General features: G+C 39.7%; 1 protein-coding gene across 1 annotated transcript in view; it reads left to right on the top strand.

Annotated features, from left to right (window-relative positions):
* TONSL (tonsoku like, DNA repair protein) overlaps window positions 1–13476 on the top strand; it is a 1124870-nt gene that overhangs the window by 985889 nt on the left and 125505 nt on the right. Inside the window, exon 22 of the mRNA XM_044066303.1 lies at window positions 3468–3639. Within this exon, the coding sequence (XP_043922238.1) occupies window positions 3468–3639 (172 nt within the window). The remainder of the gene's footprint in view (window positions 1–3467; window positions 3640–13476) is intronic.

The raw sequence follows: 13476 nt of genomic DNA, 5'->3' as shown, positions 1-13476 counted from the left end.
TCTGTACTAATGCCTTAACTTCTAAAATGCTTTGTGTACAATCTCTAGACAAACGGATTGGTGGAGCATTTTAGCTACATACTGAGGTCCATACTATGAAAGAGTTTTGAGGAAGATGCCAAAAACTGGGACCTCTTAATACCATGCCTCCTGATCGCCATTAGAAAAGTGCCAGAAGCCACTACTGGGTTCAGTCCTTTATGGCAGCCACCCTTGTTGAATTAGATATTGCCAACAAAACTTGGAAGGAAGAGAAAACCCCATTTAGAAGTGTCATACAACACTTTACCAGCATGTAAACCAGGCTGAAAATGGTGATGCCTATAGTACAGGAACACATAGAAAGATCTCAAGCTACGCAACAACAGATGCAAAACAGAAATGCAAGAATCAGAAGATTTAAAGCTGGAAACTAGATGTTAATTTTTGGTCCCCTCAGCAGAAAATAAGCTTTTGACTAGATGGCAGAGTTCATTTGAAATAATAGAAAAAATAAATGAGGTGTAACACACAGTTAGACAAACTGTAAGAGAAGACCAGATGCATCATATCCAGTCAAAGTAAACTTTATTGTTCATCAGATGTACACAGCAGTGCAAGCTGAATGAAATGATGTTGCTTTGGTCCCCGTGCATGACATAATAATGAACACACAGTTTGAATGACAGTAAGACTAATGCACATACACTAGTAATTAAAATATTAACACATTGTTACCACAATTGGACTGGAAGACATTAAACAGTATTATACTAGTAGGTATTGCAAGACTATGACTTCACATTATGATTGCTTATAATACTGCACTTCATCAGTTGTCATATGATATATTCTGATGTTCATATTGCACATGTATGGAGTGGTAACTCATTCCTGACTATTGCACATTCAGGAGGTAATAGCATAAGAAATCAGGCTAACTGTGCCAGTTACTGAAGCAATTTGCCAGAGTGATTACTATAGATGATACTTCACAGCAAGTGGCATATTGATCTGATTATTCGCTGTCATGCCTGGCATTTAGATTCAACAGCCTTATGGATAGAGGGAAGAAGCTCTTGTTCAGTCTAGATGTTTTGCAGTGTAAGCTGTGATGCCGTCTGCCCGAGGCAAGGCAAAAGTATCAATGTTCTGAAACAGTGGAAGAAGTGCAAACTTCAGTAGTTAATTTAACAGCTGAGATTAGTGAATCTGGTAAAGAAAGAAAACTGACCTTGCTTTTCAAACAGATCATACATTATCCAAGCCAGAAAAAAACAAGAAATAAAAGGAATTTTGGTGCAGAATCCATAAATGTTTTCATTACTGCCTGGCTGACCACATTTTGATTTATCACTATATTGACCCTAGTTTGTGGGGGAAAAGTTTTATTTAAAAGTCTACTGTCTGTCAGTCGCAAAGAAAACATAGCTAAAAGAAGCAAGACAAACGCTTCAGCTAAGAGTAATTGTGGAGTCCATTAGTGAGTAGAGCAGCCCCCATGGTGTTCACCCAAAACTTGGTGGAACAGTCAGATTTTGTAGTGATTTTAAGAAGCTGAACATCATTTCAAAATTTGAGTTACCCCAAACCTAGGGTTAATGAGTTCATAGAAATTTGATGAAGATAAGATTAACTACATTTGACCTAATGAAAGGTCACTGACCAGTCACTGTAATAGTTGAGAATAAGGAAAAGAGTGTTCTCAGCACCAGAGGGATTATTCATACACTGTGCTCTTCAGATTGGACCACGTGGTGCCGCAGCTACTTTCCAAAGATTAGTGGACAGAATAATGAAATCCCACACCATCTGTGCTGCAATTTGTCTGGTCAGTGCTGTTATACATTCTGTGGACTGGGACCTGCACCTAGCTAAGGTACAGGTTGTACTAGAATCCCAGAAGTAAGACTGATTAATTGAGAGTTTGTCTAAGAGCAAGATAGGCATTATAGAGGTTAAATACCTGTGTTGTCATATATAAAGAGGAATTGTTAAACCCCAAAAATAAGACATGAAAGCAATATGAAGCTGGCCTATTCCAGAAGCTAAGCAACAACTGAAGGCACTTTTATGGGTGAGCAGAATGTCAGAAGTTTGTACCCCATTTTTCAATGATAGCAAGAATAGTCTCAGGCCTGACCAGGGAGAGGATTACCCTCTACATAACAAACAGTTATAGCAGACAATGATTTGAAACAATTTCAAGATAACATGTTCAGAGCCTGTATTAGCATCTCCAGTTTTTGGTAAAGCATTTATAGTCTATGCAGAGGCATCAGAGATGGGATTAGGATCAGTGAAGACCAGAGGCTGGGTATTCTGTAACCAAAAGAGAATGCCTAGCCATCCAGTGGGCACTTGGCTCCCTAACATACCATCTGTTAAGGAGAGAATTTACTTTGGTAACAGACCATGCTCCCTTATGTTGGATATATCATCAGCAGGATAGGAACACATAGCTCTATAGCTGGGCATTTTTTTTGCAGCCCATTTATGTTCAGATTGCAACAGAGGTCAGGCTTGATCCAACACAATCAAGATGACCTGTCTTGGACACACAGCCTGTCCTTCAATCATGAAAATAGTGGCTTTCAAACTGGAGGGTTATTTGTAGTACAATGTGGTGGTTCTCGCCACTTGGAAGAGTGTTAGTGACGTAAACATGTATAAAAAGTTAATTGTGAATAGAATGATTTTAAATGAATACATTTCTCTTGTTAATTTATATCTGTTTCTTTAACAACAGAAAGATGCCTGGCTGCATTAGTGAGTTCAGACTTGTTTAATGAACTAGTGAATGTAGTATAAAAAGAGAGCTAAAAGAAGGCCGAACAAAAATGGTCTTTGCCCTTGGTGAAAGAGAACCTGATGTCTAGAACAGCAGCTCTGGGAGAGGTGAGTCAACCTCACTGATGGAAGACTTGGAAGGAGAAACTGGGAATGTTTCCTGGCAGAGGAATCCAGAAAGACCTACCAAAAGAAACTAAGTTAAAGATGCTTGCTGTATTTTTGGTTAAACCACAAGATGGATGTTTTGCTTGAAAAAAATGCATTTGATTTTGTTTGTGCATAATTAAACTGTATTTTTATAAGACTGGTGGTTTCAACAGCTTTACTCTTCCAACAGTATACACATATGTGTGTGTATTTTTAATTTGCTTACCAGGCCAGAGCACTCTACATGTAAGAATGTAAGTGCGCAACAGAATTGGGCGGGCACAGCCTGGTGTTAGTAGAAGGGCTTGAGGGTCCAAAACGTTATTTAAAAATATTTACACTTCTGCTTCTATCTTCTATCTCATTGTCAAACATTGGGGTAATAGTCCAACATCAAAGTCAGATCAGTTCTTGATTTGCAGGAGTTTTTTTTGATTATTTATTTATGTTGCCTTATGAAGCATACATCATGAAGAACATTGAAAAGAAATTTCAGCATAAAGCATATATGAATAGTGATATTAACAAAAGCGTTACCTTTTACTTAGAACCTGGAAGAGCTGAATTTGAGCACAAACATGCTGGGCGACAGCAGCTGCCAGTATTTGGCATCCATTATTAAATCTTGCCCGCTGTTGTGTACACTGAGGTTGCAGGGCTGTGGGTTCACTGCAAAGCTGCTACAACACTATCGCCTCCTGATGGTTGATGCAATGAAAGGTAAAACGTCTTTGACATCTTTTCCATTTCTGGATTGCATTAAACTGTTTTAACATTGCAGGATATGTTTTCTTTATATTGTGATTTGAGTTGCCTTGATGCTGTGTGATCTTAAGTCAACTTAGAGTCCTATATGTATAATTTAGACTGCACCTCATAGTATTTCAGGGTTTAGTCATTTGCTTTATTTGTGCCAGGGAGTAGCTTCTGTGCCTCATTCAATTTTCTGAGCACCAAGCCTTTGAAATGGTTATGAATTTGTGAGTTTTACGTTCTGCATCACTGTATCTCAGCAACAACACTTGCTGGGCTTTTTGTTTAGCTATTTATTGTTTGTTTTATTTACTGACTGGATGAGTAATATGGTCTGAAGACCCTTCTCAGCCATGGCTGAGTCCCAGGCAAAAATTTTAAGTATTATACTTATTAAATTGCAGAGAATAAACCAGGGCATGTTGTGCTGTATGTCATTACCTTAAGCCTAATTAACACTGAAGTGAAGATTTTAAAATGCAGTGGAGTATGTACTGAGTTATAGATCAGTAAGTTACAAATTAAATAAGAAGGACATTTAACAGTATTTGGTAAATAAACTTTTAGTCATACATAGATGATAGTATTTACCAAAATGATTAAGTGATAGTGTTTAGAGGCAGATGTACAATGGTAACTAGTTACTATGCTTTTATCAGACTGCTGTAGGACATTTGTGTAAGTAATATTGTCCATCAAATATTAAAGCTTAAGAGACAGCTGTACCCTAAATGCAACATTTCCTTTCTTCAGGATATGTTTCCATCCCTAGAGAATGATTCCCATACTTTCACTTGTTAAGCATGACTTAACAGTTTCTCCCACTCTGGGCCATTTCTGTCTGATTGTTTTTTCAGTGCATACTATTCTAAGGGTGAATGAAATCTCATGATACTTTTATTAGGAATTCATCTACTTTGCTACTGCATCATAATGGCTGTCACATCTGGAGCATTTTGCTAAGAAAAATAAATGCAGCAAGTTACTTCTAGCTAGATTTTACTCTTTCAAATCCACTAGGGTTATAAAGCTATTTAGGCTCAAAATTCTCAGTTTTAATTCTGTGTTGTAATAAAAAGTTGCATGTTCCCATTTCTTGTGCCAATATACTTGTTAAACCTTTTATAGTTTGAAAATGAATAAACATAATAACCACTGACAGCAATTTTGCTGACTGAGTTTTGCCAGCCAGGAAATATAGCACACTGCTTGACTTGCGGAAGGACGGAAGAACTTGAAACTCTTAAAGTATCTTGTTTTGAAAGGGCTAGGTTCTCAATTATTTCTCAGCATTTTCAGGTACTTTTTATAGATGGTGCACTACATATGTAAGAGTCACTGCAAAAATGTTACTGATATTTTGGCTAAAGATATGAAGGATGTTGTTGAGAGGTGTTTTTTATGCACTTAGGCGCCAAATGGGGAAGTAATCACAGTGCCTCTAGATATTAATAGGTTTGTACGTTCGTATTAGGCTAACTGCCCTTGTGGGCCATTTTAAACTTAGCCAATTACCCCAGGTGACTCAAACTCTGTACCTCGTGTGTGTAAGGTAAACACCTTAGCCATTATGCCAGCCTCCCTCCTCAAAGTAATAGTGTATGGAATATGCTATATTCGAACCCAGGACCATGTGTTTAGCATTCCTACACTTACATCTGTTGCCACAAAGAAGTTTTACACCTGTTGCCACAAGATTAGATTAGATACTGGGGAAATAGTCACAGTGCTTATAGATATAAATGTAATATTAGAATTGATACTGAGGAAATGGGCAAAGTGCCTCTGGATGTACATCTAATATTATATTAGCTATCTAAAAAATAACTAACAGTTAGTGGCCCAGAGCAGAGGAAGGTCTCAAGACAATGAGGCTTTACATTACCTGTCAAAATTTAACATTCCTGTACTCTCGCCCCAGTATGTGGAAGAATTAGTGAAACTATTAGGTTTTGGGTAAATTAAGATAGCAATCAGTGACCTGTCTGGAGGAAAGGTCCCTGTACTGAACAGATTCTCAATAGACTTTCAGAAACCATTCACATCCAGTCTAACTGGACTTCTTTTAGGATTTTTTGAAACAGGTATCTTGCAAGACAGATATCCACCTGGTCTTACCAGACCTAAGGTTTGTATGCTCTCAAAACCTAATAAAGACCCCCCCCCACACACTTGATTCTAATAGTTGCCACCTTCTCTCTCTTTTTACAAGAGGATATTAAAATATAGACTAAAGTACTGGCAAGCAGACTAGATAAGATGACTCTCTGAATAGATTGGGTACGATAATTCTCTGCCTAGTAGGATCAAACCACCTGGGTTCCATTAAAGGGAGACTGAGAGATCTAGTTTTGTTTAAGCTGTGACTTCACATTCATATACTTTTTAATATGATGAGTTTGCCTTGTGCAATTATTTTGGTTGACTTTTATAGCGTTTTGACTCCAAGTAATGGAATGTTATTTGGACCTGTATTGAAGGCGTGGGATTCCCTGCTTTATACAAAAATACAAACTTTTATATGTGAATCTACTGCACAAATCTTTTCTAATTAGACTTTATCACAACTGATTGAAATTAAATGTGATACTAGACAAGGGTGCCTACTATCCCTCCATTTGTCTGGTTGCTTTTATTACTGATTGTTGTTCACACCAGAAAACTCTAGGATCAGGAGTCTCACTTAGACATGGTTACTTTTGTATCCTCATGGTATGTTGATGATTGCGTCCTTAATAAACACTTTTAAGAAAGTGGTACATTTTTCCAGGTTATAGCTGAGTATGCGGAAGTCAGTCTTTTTCTCCACTCAGCTCACACACATTATCACAACTGGCAGGAAGCATGGACTTCTTCCAACCTGTTACACAGTGTAAATAGTTAGGAATCTGTGTGACTTCTGATTTGGGGAAACTCTTGGAAAGTAACACCAGGCCTCTTCTCCATTTTATGCAAGTGCAAACTGACTCTTCTGTGTAACCTCTTCCTATTGTTCGTTCTTCCCAGAATCTTATTCTTGATGAGACATCTTCCACAAATGTGCCCAGGTGTCAAAATTTGATTGGCAATTTATTATGGAATGGAAAGCCACCTTGAATCCGTAGGTGTAAGCTCTTTCTTAACAGGAGTAGCAGTGGGTTTGAATTCCCCATCTGTTTCTCTTATGGGGCTGGCTGCATAGGCTTGTGTTTCTTTAAAGCAAGCGAGCCTGCCTTGACACTCCACCCGAACTACTACCAGAAATCATCTTATATGTTAATGTAAAACCTTCTCCAAACAGGAGAGCCACTTTTAAAGTTTGGAACCTGGGTGGGATGGATGACTGGTGCAATTCCTTTAGGAGGCACAGTTCAGCAAAATATCATCTCTCAGAATCCATGTCTATGGAATAATAATCCAGTTACAATTGGTAATGAACCCATTTGTTTTATTTAAGAGATTAAGGCAGGTATTTAGTATGTTAAATAACTACTAAATACTGCTATACATTAGCTACTGCCTTTGTGGACCTCTGCCTATGGTTTTCTGACACCAGTGTTAATTGGTGGCAATACCTGCAGATAAGTAATATTCTGTATTAAACATGGGCAATAGTCACTAACCTGTGTGGCCCTTAAGGTCCATGTCTAGGTCACAAGGACTTCAACTCAAACAACTTTATAACCTGGAGTTTTACCCTCTAGAGGTTGTTACATCTCAGCAAAACCTGTAATGGAAGTGCTGTCTTCAGGTAACTTTACTAAAATGAAATGGAACACCTGCTTACACATTCTAAGTTACCCCAAACTGTCTTCATTTGATAACTTTACACTTGCCAAGTTGCTGTGTAATTGGCAGAGATCTTTATGTTATAGGAATTCCTATCAGTTTCAGTGTGGACATTGTTGATGATGTCTTGGGGAGGTGGGGCGGATTATTTTCACTTGATATTTTCTTGTCCTAAAGTATTTTTGTTGTTTCACACCCTCTAAGATCATAAAGATATTCAGGCTGAAAATTCAAAACTCTTTTATTCTGCAGTGTCGCAAAATGCCGCATTTTTTTCCTTTCCTTGGGGCAGTAAACATATTAAAACTTTTATAGTCTGAAATGAATAAACCTGGTGACCACGGAGAGCAATTTCACTAATTAGCAAACCAAGATATATAACAGTCTTTCTGACTCACTGAAGGAAGATAGAAGTGAAACTCTAAACCTATGAATCATCAACTGCCACATAGGTGGTAGTCTACTTAACACCGAAAGTGGGATAAGAGACCTTGGGACACAGGTGGACAGTAGTCTCTCTTTTGATAATTACATCGCCATAGTAGTAAGGAAATCCTTGTACGTGGCACACCTCATCACAAAAGGTTTCTCATCCAGGAAAAAAGAGATCATTGTTCCCCTCTACTCCTCACTGAGACCCATTATGGGAGATCGCAGATACACCCCAGGGGTTACCTCAGTGTCACTGAACCTATGAACCTATAGAGTACAACACCCCTTTTGGTATGTACCTCACAAGACATCGACAACAACTAGAAAGGCTGCAGAAATACCTCACAAAGAGGATTACCGGCCTCAAAGAGATATCCTACGCAGACGGTCCAGATATACTGCGTCGCATATCGCCTACTCTGAGACGATCTCTGCCTAACATACAAAGCTATGTTAAACCCAGAGCTGTTGAGCATGCACCATTTAACAAAATCCCAATCCCTCCGAGCTACACGCTCTAGGGACTTAAAGTTTGTCACCACAATAAACAGAACATGCTGGAGGCATAGATTCCTGTCCCAGAAACTTCCCATACTCTGGAACAAACTACCTATCTATAGAAAACAAAGCTCCTCATTAGCACTCTTCAAGAAAAATCTTGATAATTGGATGGGAGATAGGAAATTCACCCCGGGGGATCACTTCTGTGGCGCTGCTCGACAGGGGCACAGTAAAATTATTTTCTTGGGTGGCGAAAGCCAGGGTACCTTTTTGGCTAGGCTTATACAGGACTTAGGGCCAATAACCTAGTATACCTACCTATGAACCTATAAAATATCAGTTTTTAAAAAGGCTAAATTATCTGTATTATCTCTTTATTGTTTTTCAAGAAGTTTTCATAGATGGTGCAACACATATGCAAGAGTCACTACAACAAAGACTTGACTGTATTTTCACTACTTCTATTTTAAATGACTGGGACTGTGATCTGGCAACACAGAGTAAGACATTGTAAAGCTCATCTGTGCCCTCACAAGGCATTATGGGCAAGAAATAGCTTTTCAAGAAAACATAATCATATCCAGCATGTGTGGCTCCATGAGGGTCTTCATGATTATGAAAAAACTAAAACTAATAATAAGAGTTATTGTGATAATGAAAGTTTTGCATTGTGTATAATGTCATGATTAAGATGAAAAAAAAATGTATATATTTTTTTCAGTTTTTGCCCATACTTACCCTTAAAGTTTTCCTGTAACATAGTCATAAAACTGGATCAGATCTGACCGACTGCTCCTCCTGACTTGGAACATATGCTAATTGTTTTCTGTTGTAAAGAAACCTGCCTTTTCCTCAGGATTCTGTCAATGATTTTCCTGTGCTGCAGGCTAATTGGGCTGTAGTTCTGCATGTTCTCCTGTGCCCCAGTATACAAGGGTGCTGCACTTGCTGTATTCCAGTCTTGGGACATTTTTGCAGTGATCAGTTATCTGCTGAATATCTCTGTCAGAGGATCTGCCAGCACACTGTCCAGATTCCTGAGAACTCTTGGCGGCAGTCTTATCTTCTTAATTTACATAGTCAGCCTCCTCTCTCTCTCTCTCTATCCTGGTGTCCATGTACATTCTCTGTACTCTGCTGTACTTCCCTACTAACACAGCCTTTTCCCTTTTGCTTTACTTCAAGAAGACTGAAGTTAAGTATCCATTCAGGACTGTTGCTTTTCCATGATCTTCCTCCAACCTATTCTCAGTCTAGTGAGATGTGAGCTTCTTTACTTTTCTGTTGTGTTCCTAAGAAAAGACTTTTCTCCCCTCTTGATGCTATCCACTAACTCACTTGTAGGTTATGCTTTTGTTATTCTCACCTCTGTGTTGGTTTTCTACTTGCCTCCACATTCATTCTACCTACTGTATGTTATTATTTTTTTGCCCTAATCACTGGTCTTACCTTCATTTGTAGCAACATTGCCCTTATTTTTGTTTGCCTCTATGTCAAACACTTGTCCATGTCTCTGATTATTGCATCCTCGACCAATTTCCATAGCTTGTTCCTTCACCAGTTTGCACTCAGTCCCCTGACTTGTCTTTGATCATCTTCCCCAAATCATCACAATGCCCTTTGCTAAATTCTCATACCATCCTTTCTGCTCTTATATTTGGCAAGCCCCCCACCACACACACACACACACACACACACACACACACACACACACACACACACACACACAATGTAAACCATATATTGTCATGATCACTGTAGGTTTAGTGTCTTCACCTGGGCATCCCTGAGCCTTTCTATCTTTAGTTAGGACCACATCCAGAATTTTGTCATTTCTGTTACAATCCTACACCAGTTGACTGAATTCTTTATGACCTAAGACTTCAGTCAGTTCCTGCTTCCTTTCTGTGTCAGATGTCAGTACCTTACTGTTTCTTTCTGGCACATTCATATCCCTTTTTGTCTTATCTCACTCATTAGTTCTTTCCTGCAGTCTTTTTTCCTCCTCCCTTGAACTGACTTGTGGATGATATATTAATTAAGTTTATTGAAATTCCTCTCCCTTCTCTATCTTAATATCCTGGGTGTTTATCCTAACCTTGCAGGGTGCTTACCCAGAGTTCTGACCATGACAGTTCAGTAGCCCCTCCCCTTCATAAGATGGTATTTATCCTTCTTTCTGACCTCACATTTGATGCCTTCCCTTATGGGAGCATCAGCAATGTCCGCCCTTCTGACTTGCATCACTGCTGACAGCTTCCACTCTTCCTTCCCACACCCCTTGCATTGCATAGTAACACCACCCAGTCATGCTATGTTACTTTTGATTTAAGTTGGTCTTCTCTTTACACTGGATGAAGGTGTATTATCTCAATGAGAACTCTGGCTACTTTGAACTCCTTCCCTGTTCCATAAGGCTGTGCTCTCAACTAACTCAAGAGATTTCTTTTCTGCCATCAAGCACTTCAAAGACTCAGGATTAGCTAGAGCTTTTTGAGGATTCTTTTTACATTTTTGGCAAGATAAATGGCCTTCTTCACTTAAAATTACTTGTTTCACTTAAATATATTGCTAAAATTCTAAAGTATTTTTCATTTTAACTTTTTCTCAGGCATTCTCACGTTCTCTACTCCCTTGTTACCTTCCTCTAACCTTGTTAATTTCTAAAAAGTGCTTGATAGTATATTTTCCTTTCTGTTTTTCTATTCATTGTTACTGAAGCATAGTTCTGGCTCTGAATGTGTCTAGTGATTATTGTAATTGCCGATGCTTAATTTAGCAGCTGTTGTGAAAATGAATAAGGATAATAAGGCCTCTGTTATCAAGAAGTGCAAGCAATATGGTTACAAGATCCCATCCCAAGACCCACATGAATTTTTCATTACGTGCTGTGGATTTAGATATCTTAATACTGATTGCTTAATCTGTAAAAACTTTTATTTCAAGGATTCATCTTGACTAGAGGAATATGTCAATGCTAAACGGTTTTCTTGAGGAGAGAGGCACCAAAAGAAAATGAAGTCCGGTGACAATGCCAGGGTCGATTGCCTAGGGAAGAGAAAGGAAAAAAGAAAACTGGAAGTTCCTCAAGGTAATATCCTTCTCTTCACCTCATCTAGGACCATTGTCAGTTACCAGTCCTTCACACTCTGCTTCAATTCCAAAGCTAGAGTTTACTGTGCTGATGAACTCTGCTCCAAGGAGAACGTAAAGTTTCTCCTCTTAGCAGTAACTGCTAAGGTTTCTTTCCCATTGCACTTTGTATGCATCTTTCTGTTTGCCTAGGTCCCTCTGTAGCCCCATACATTAAATTGGGACAAAATTAGTTCTTTTGTGAAGGATCAGCTTCAGTTTGGTGCTCTCTTCCTCCACGCAGTGACTAAGGTGGCTTGAGAAAATGCCCTGACTCCCTATATTGCAGTTCTTAACCTACAGCCCAGTTTCAGAGCTGTATAGAGATCCCATGCCAATGTTCTCCGCATCCACGGATTTGATTTATTTGGTGTGTATGGCATCAGTGCCACGGGAGGTGTCAGCCCAACCCCCACTAGGTCTGGAAAGATAGTCAGTGAGGTCCTAGTGCAACTCCACTTCCAACATTTTCGGGCTGTTGTTGGTGCCAATGCTCTCACCTTTCAATTCTTTAGTGCTGAATTTGGTGCTGATGGTTTTCATCCTTCAGCATCGGCGCTGATGTGTCACTGATGATGGCTTCAGCACCATGCACTCTGGTAGAAAGTTTGACACAGAGGAGATCATTTCAGATCTCCCAGTAAGAACAGACACCTCTGCTGCACTGGTTCCACACAATATATCACTGAAGTAGAGCCTATCGGTTGTTCATCCATTTTGCTTCCTGGGGCAGAGGATCTAAGAGGCATAGGAGACAGTGCAGGACTGTGTTGCCTTCCCATCAGGAAAGCTCAGATGAATTCCCCCAGTCTACTTAGGAAAAGGCTGTGAAAGAGGAAGTACATAGACTCCTCTCTGGATCTTTAAGGGGTGTGGATTCACCCCATCCCCTCCATGAGGATTCTAGATTTGCTGAGATTCTTAAAGTGATGAGGCATAGGAGATTGTGTCCCATTAACCTTCACCTTCTCCAAGGAAGAGATCCTACTAGAAGACTGGAGATTCTCAGCCCGTGCAGCCTGCATGGTACTCCCTGCCAGGTAAGGTTATTGACATGGTGGGCTCCAAGGCTTTGAGGGAGGTGGATATCTGGAGCTAATTCCATGTAAGCCCAACAGTGTACTTTGAACCACCCTGAGGATAGGCTGCTCTAGACTAACAGAGAGCTTGTCAACTTCATTGTAATATCAGTAGCCACCAAATGTGAGGTCCCAGAGGACATGCAGGCTATATCCATCTCTTACAAACAAGAATTCCCAGATGATGGATAGATAGCTTGATAGATTGGAAGATTGTGTATGTGTACTCCAGCTCTACTCCTTTGCATATCACCTACTCAGAGGCGATCTCTGCCTAACATACAAAGCTATGTCAAACCCAGAGCTGTTGGACATGCTACACTTAAAGAAATCTCAGTCTCTCTGAACCATACGCGCCAGGGACCTAAACCTTGTCACCACAATAAACAGAACATGCTGGAGGGATAGATTCCTGTCCCAGAGACTTCCCATACTCTGAAACAAACTACCCATTCATGTCAAGCAAAGCTCCTCATTGGCTGTCTAAGAAAAATCTTGACGACTGAATGGGAAATAGAAAATTCCCCCAGGGGATCACTTCTGCGGCACTTCTTGACAGGGACACAGGAAAATAATTTTCCTGGGTGGTGAAAGCCAGGGAACCTTTTTGGCTAGGCTTATATAGGCCCCAGGGCCGATAGCCTAGTACCTACCTATGAACCTATGTGTATCAAGTACCTCTTCCATCAGAATGATGAACCAACTGGTACATATGATGAGATTTCAGTGCCCTGACAGATAAAACTCTGAAACAGTTGCTTGCTGCATATCTTCAAAAAGTGTTGAAGACCCAGGTGGCCACTGTTGATTTCATCACCTTGCTGTCCATGTGTCTGTTACACAACACAGTGGATGGGGCAGCTAGATCAGTGAGCTCCGGTATCGTAATCTG

This window comes from Protopterus annectens, chromosome 3.part1 (assembly GCF_019279795.1).
Source record: "Protopterus annectens isolate FY-2018-M chromosome 3.part1, PAN1.0, whole genome shotgun sequence".
NCBI lineage: Eukaryota > Metazoa > Chordata > Ceratodontiformes > Protopteridae > Protopterus > Protopterus annectens.
This window is presented reverse-complemented; position numbering and strand designations above follow the sequence as displayed.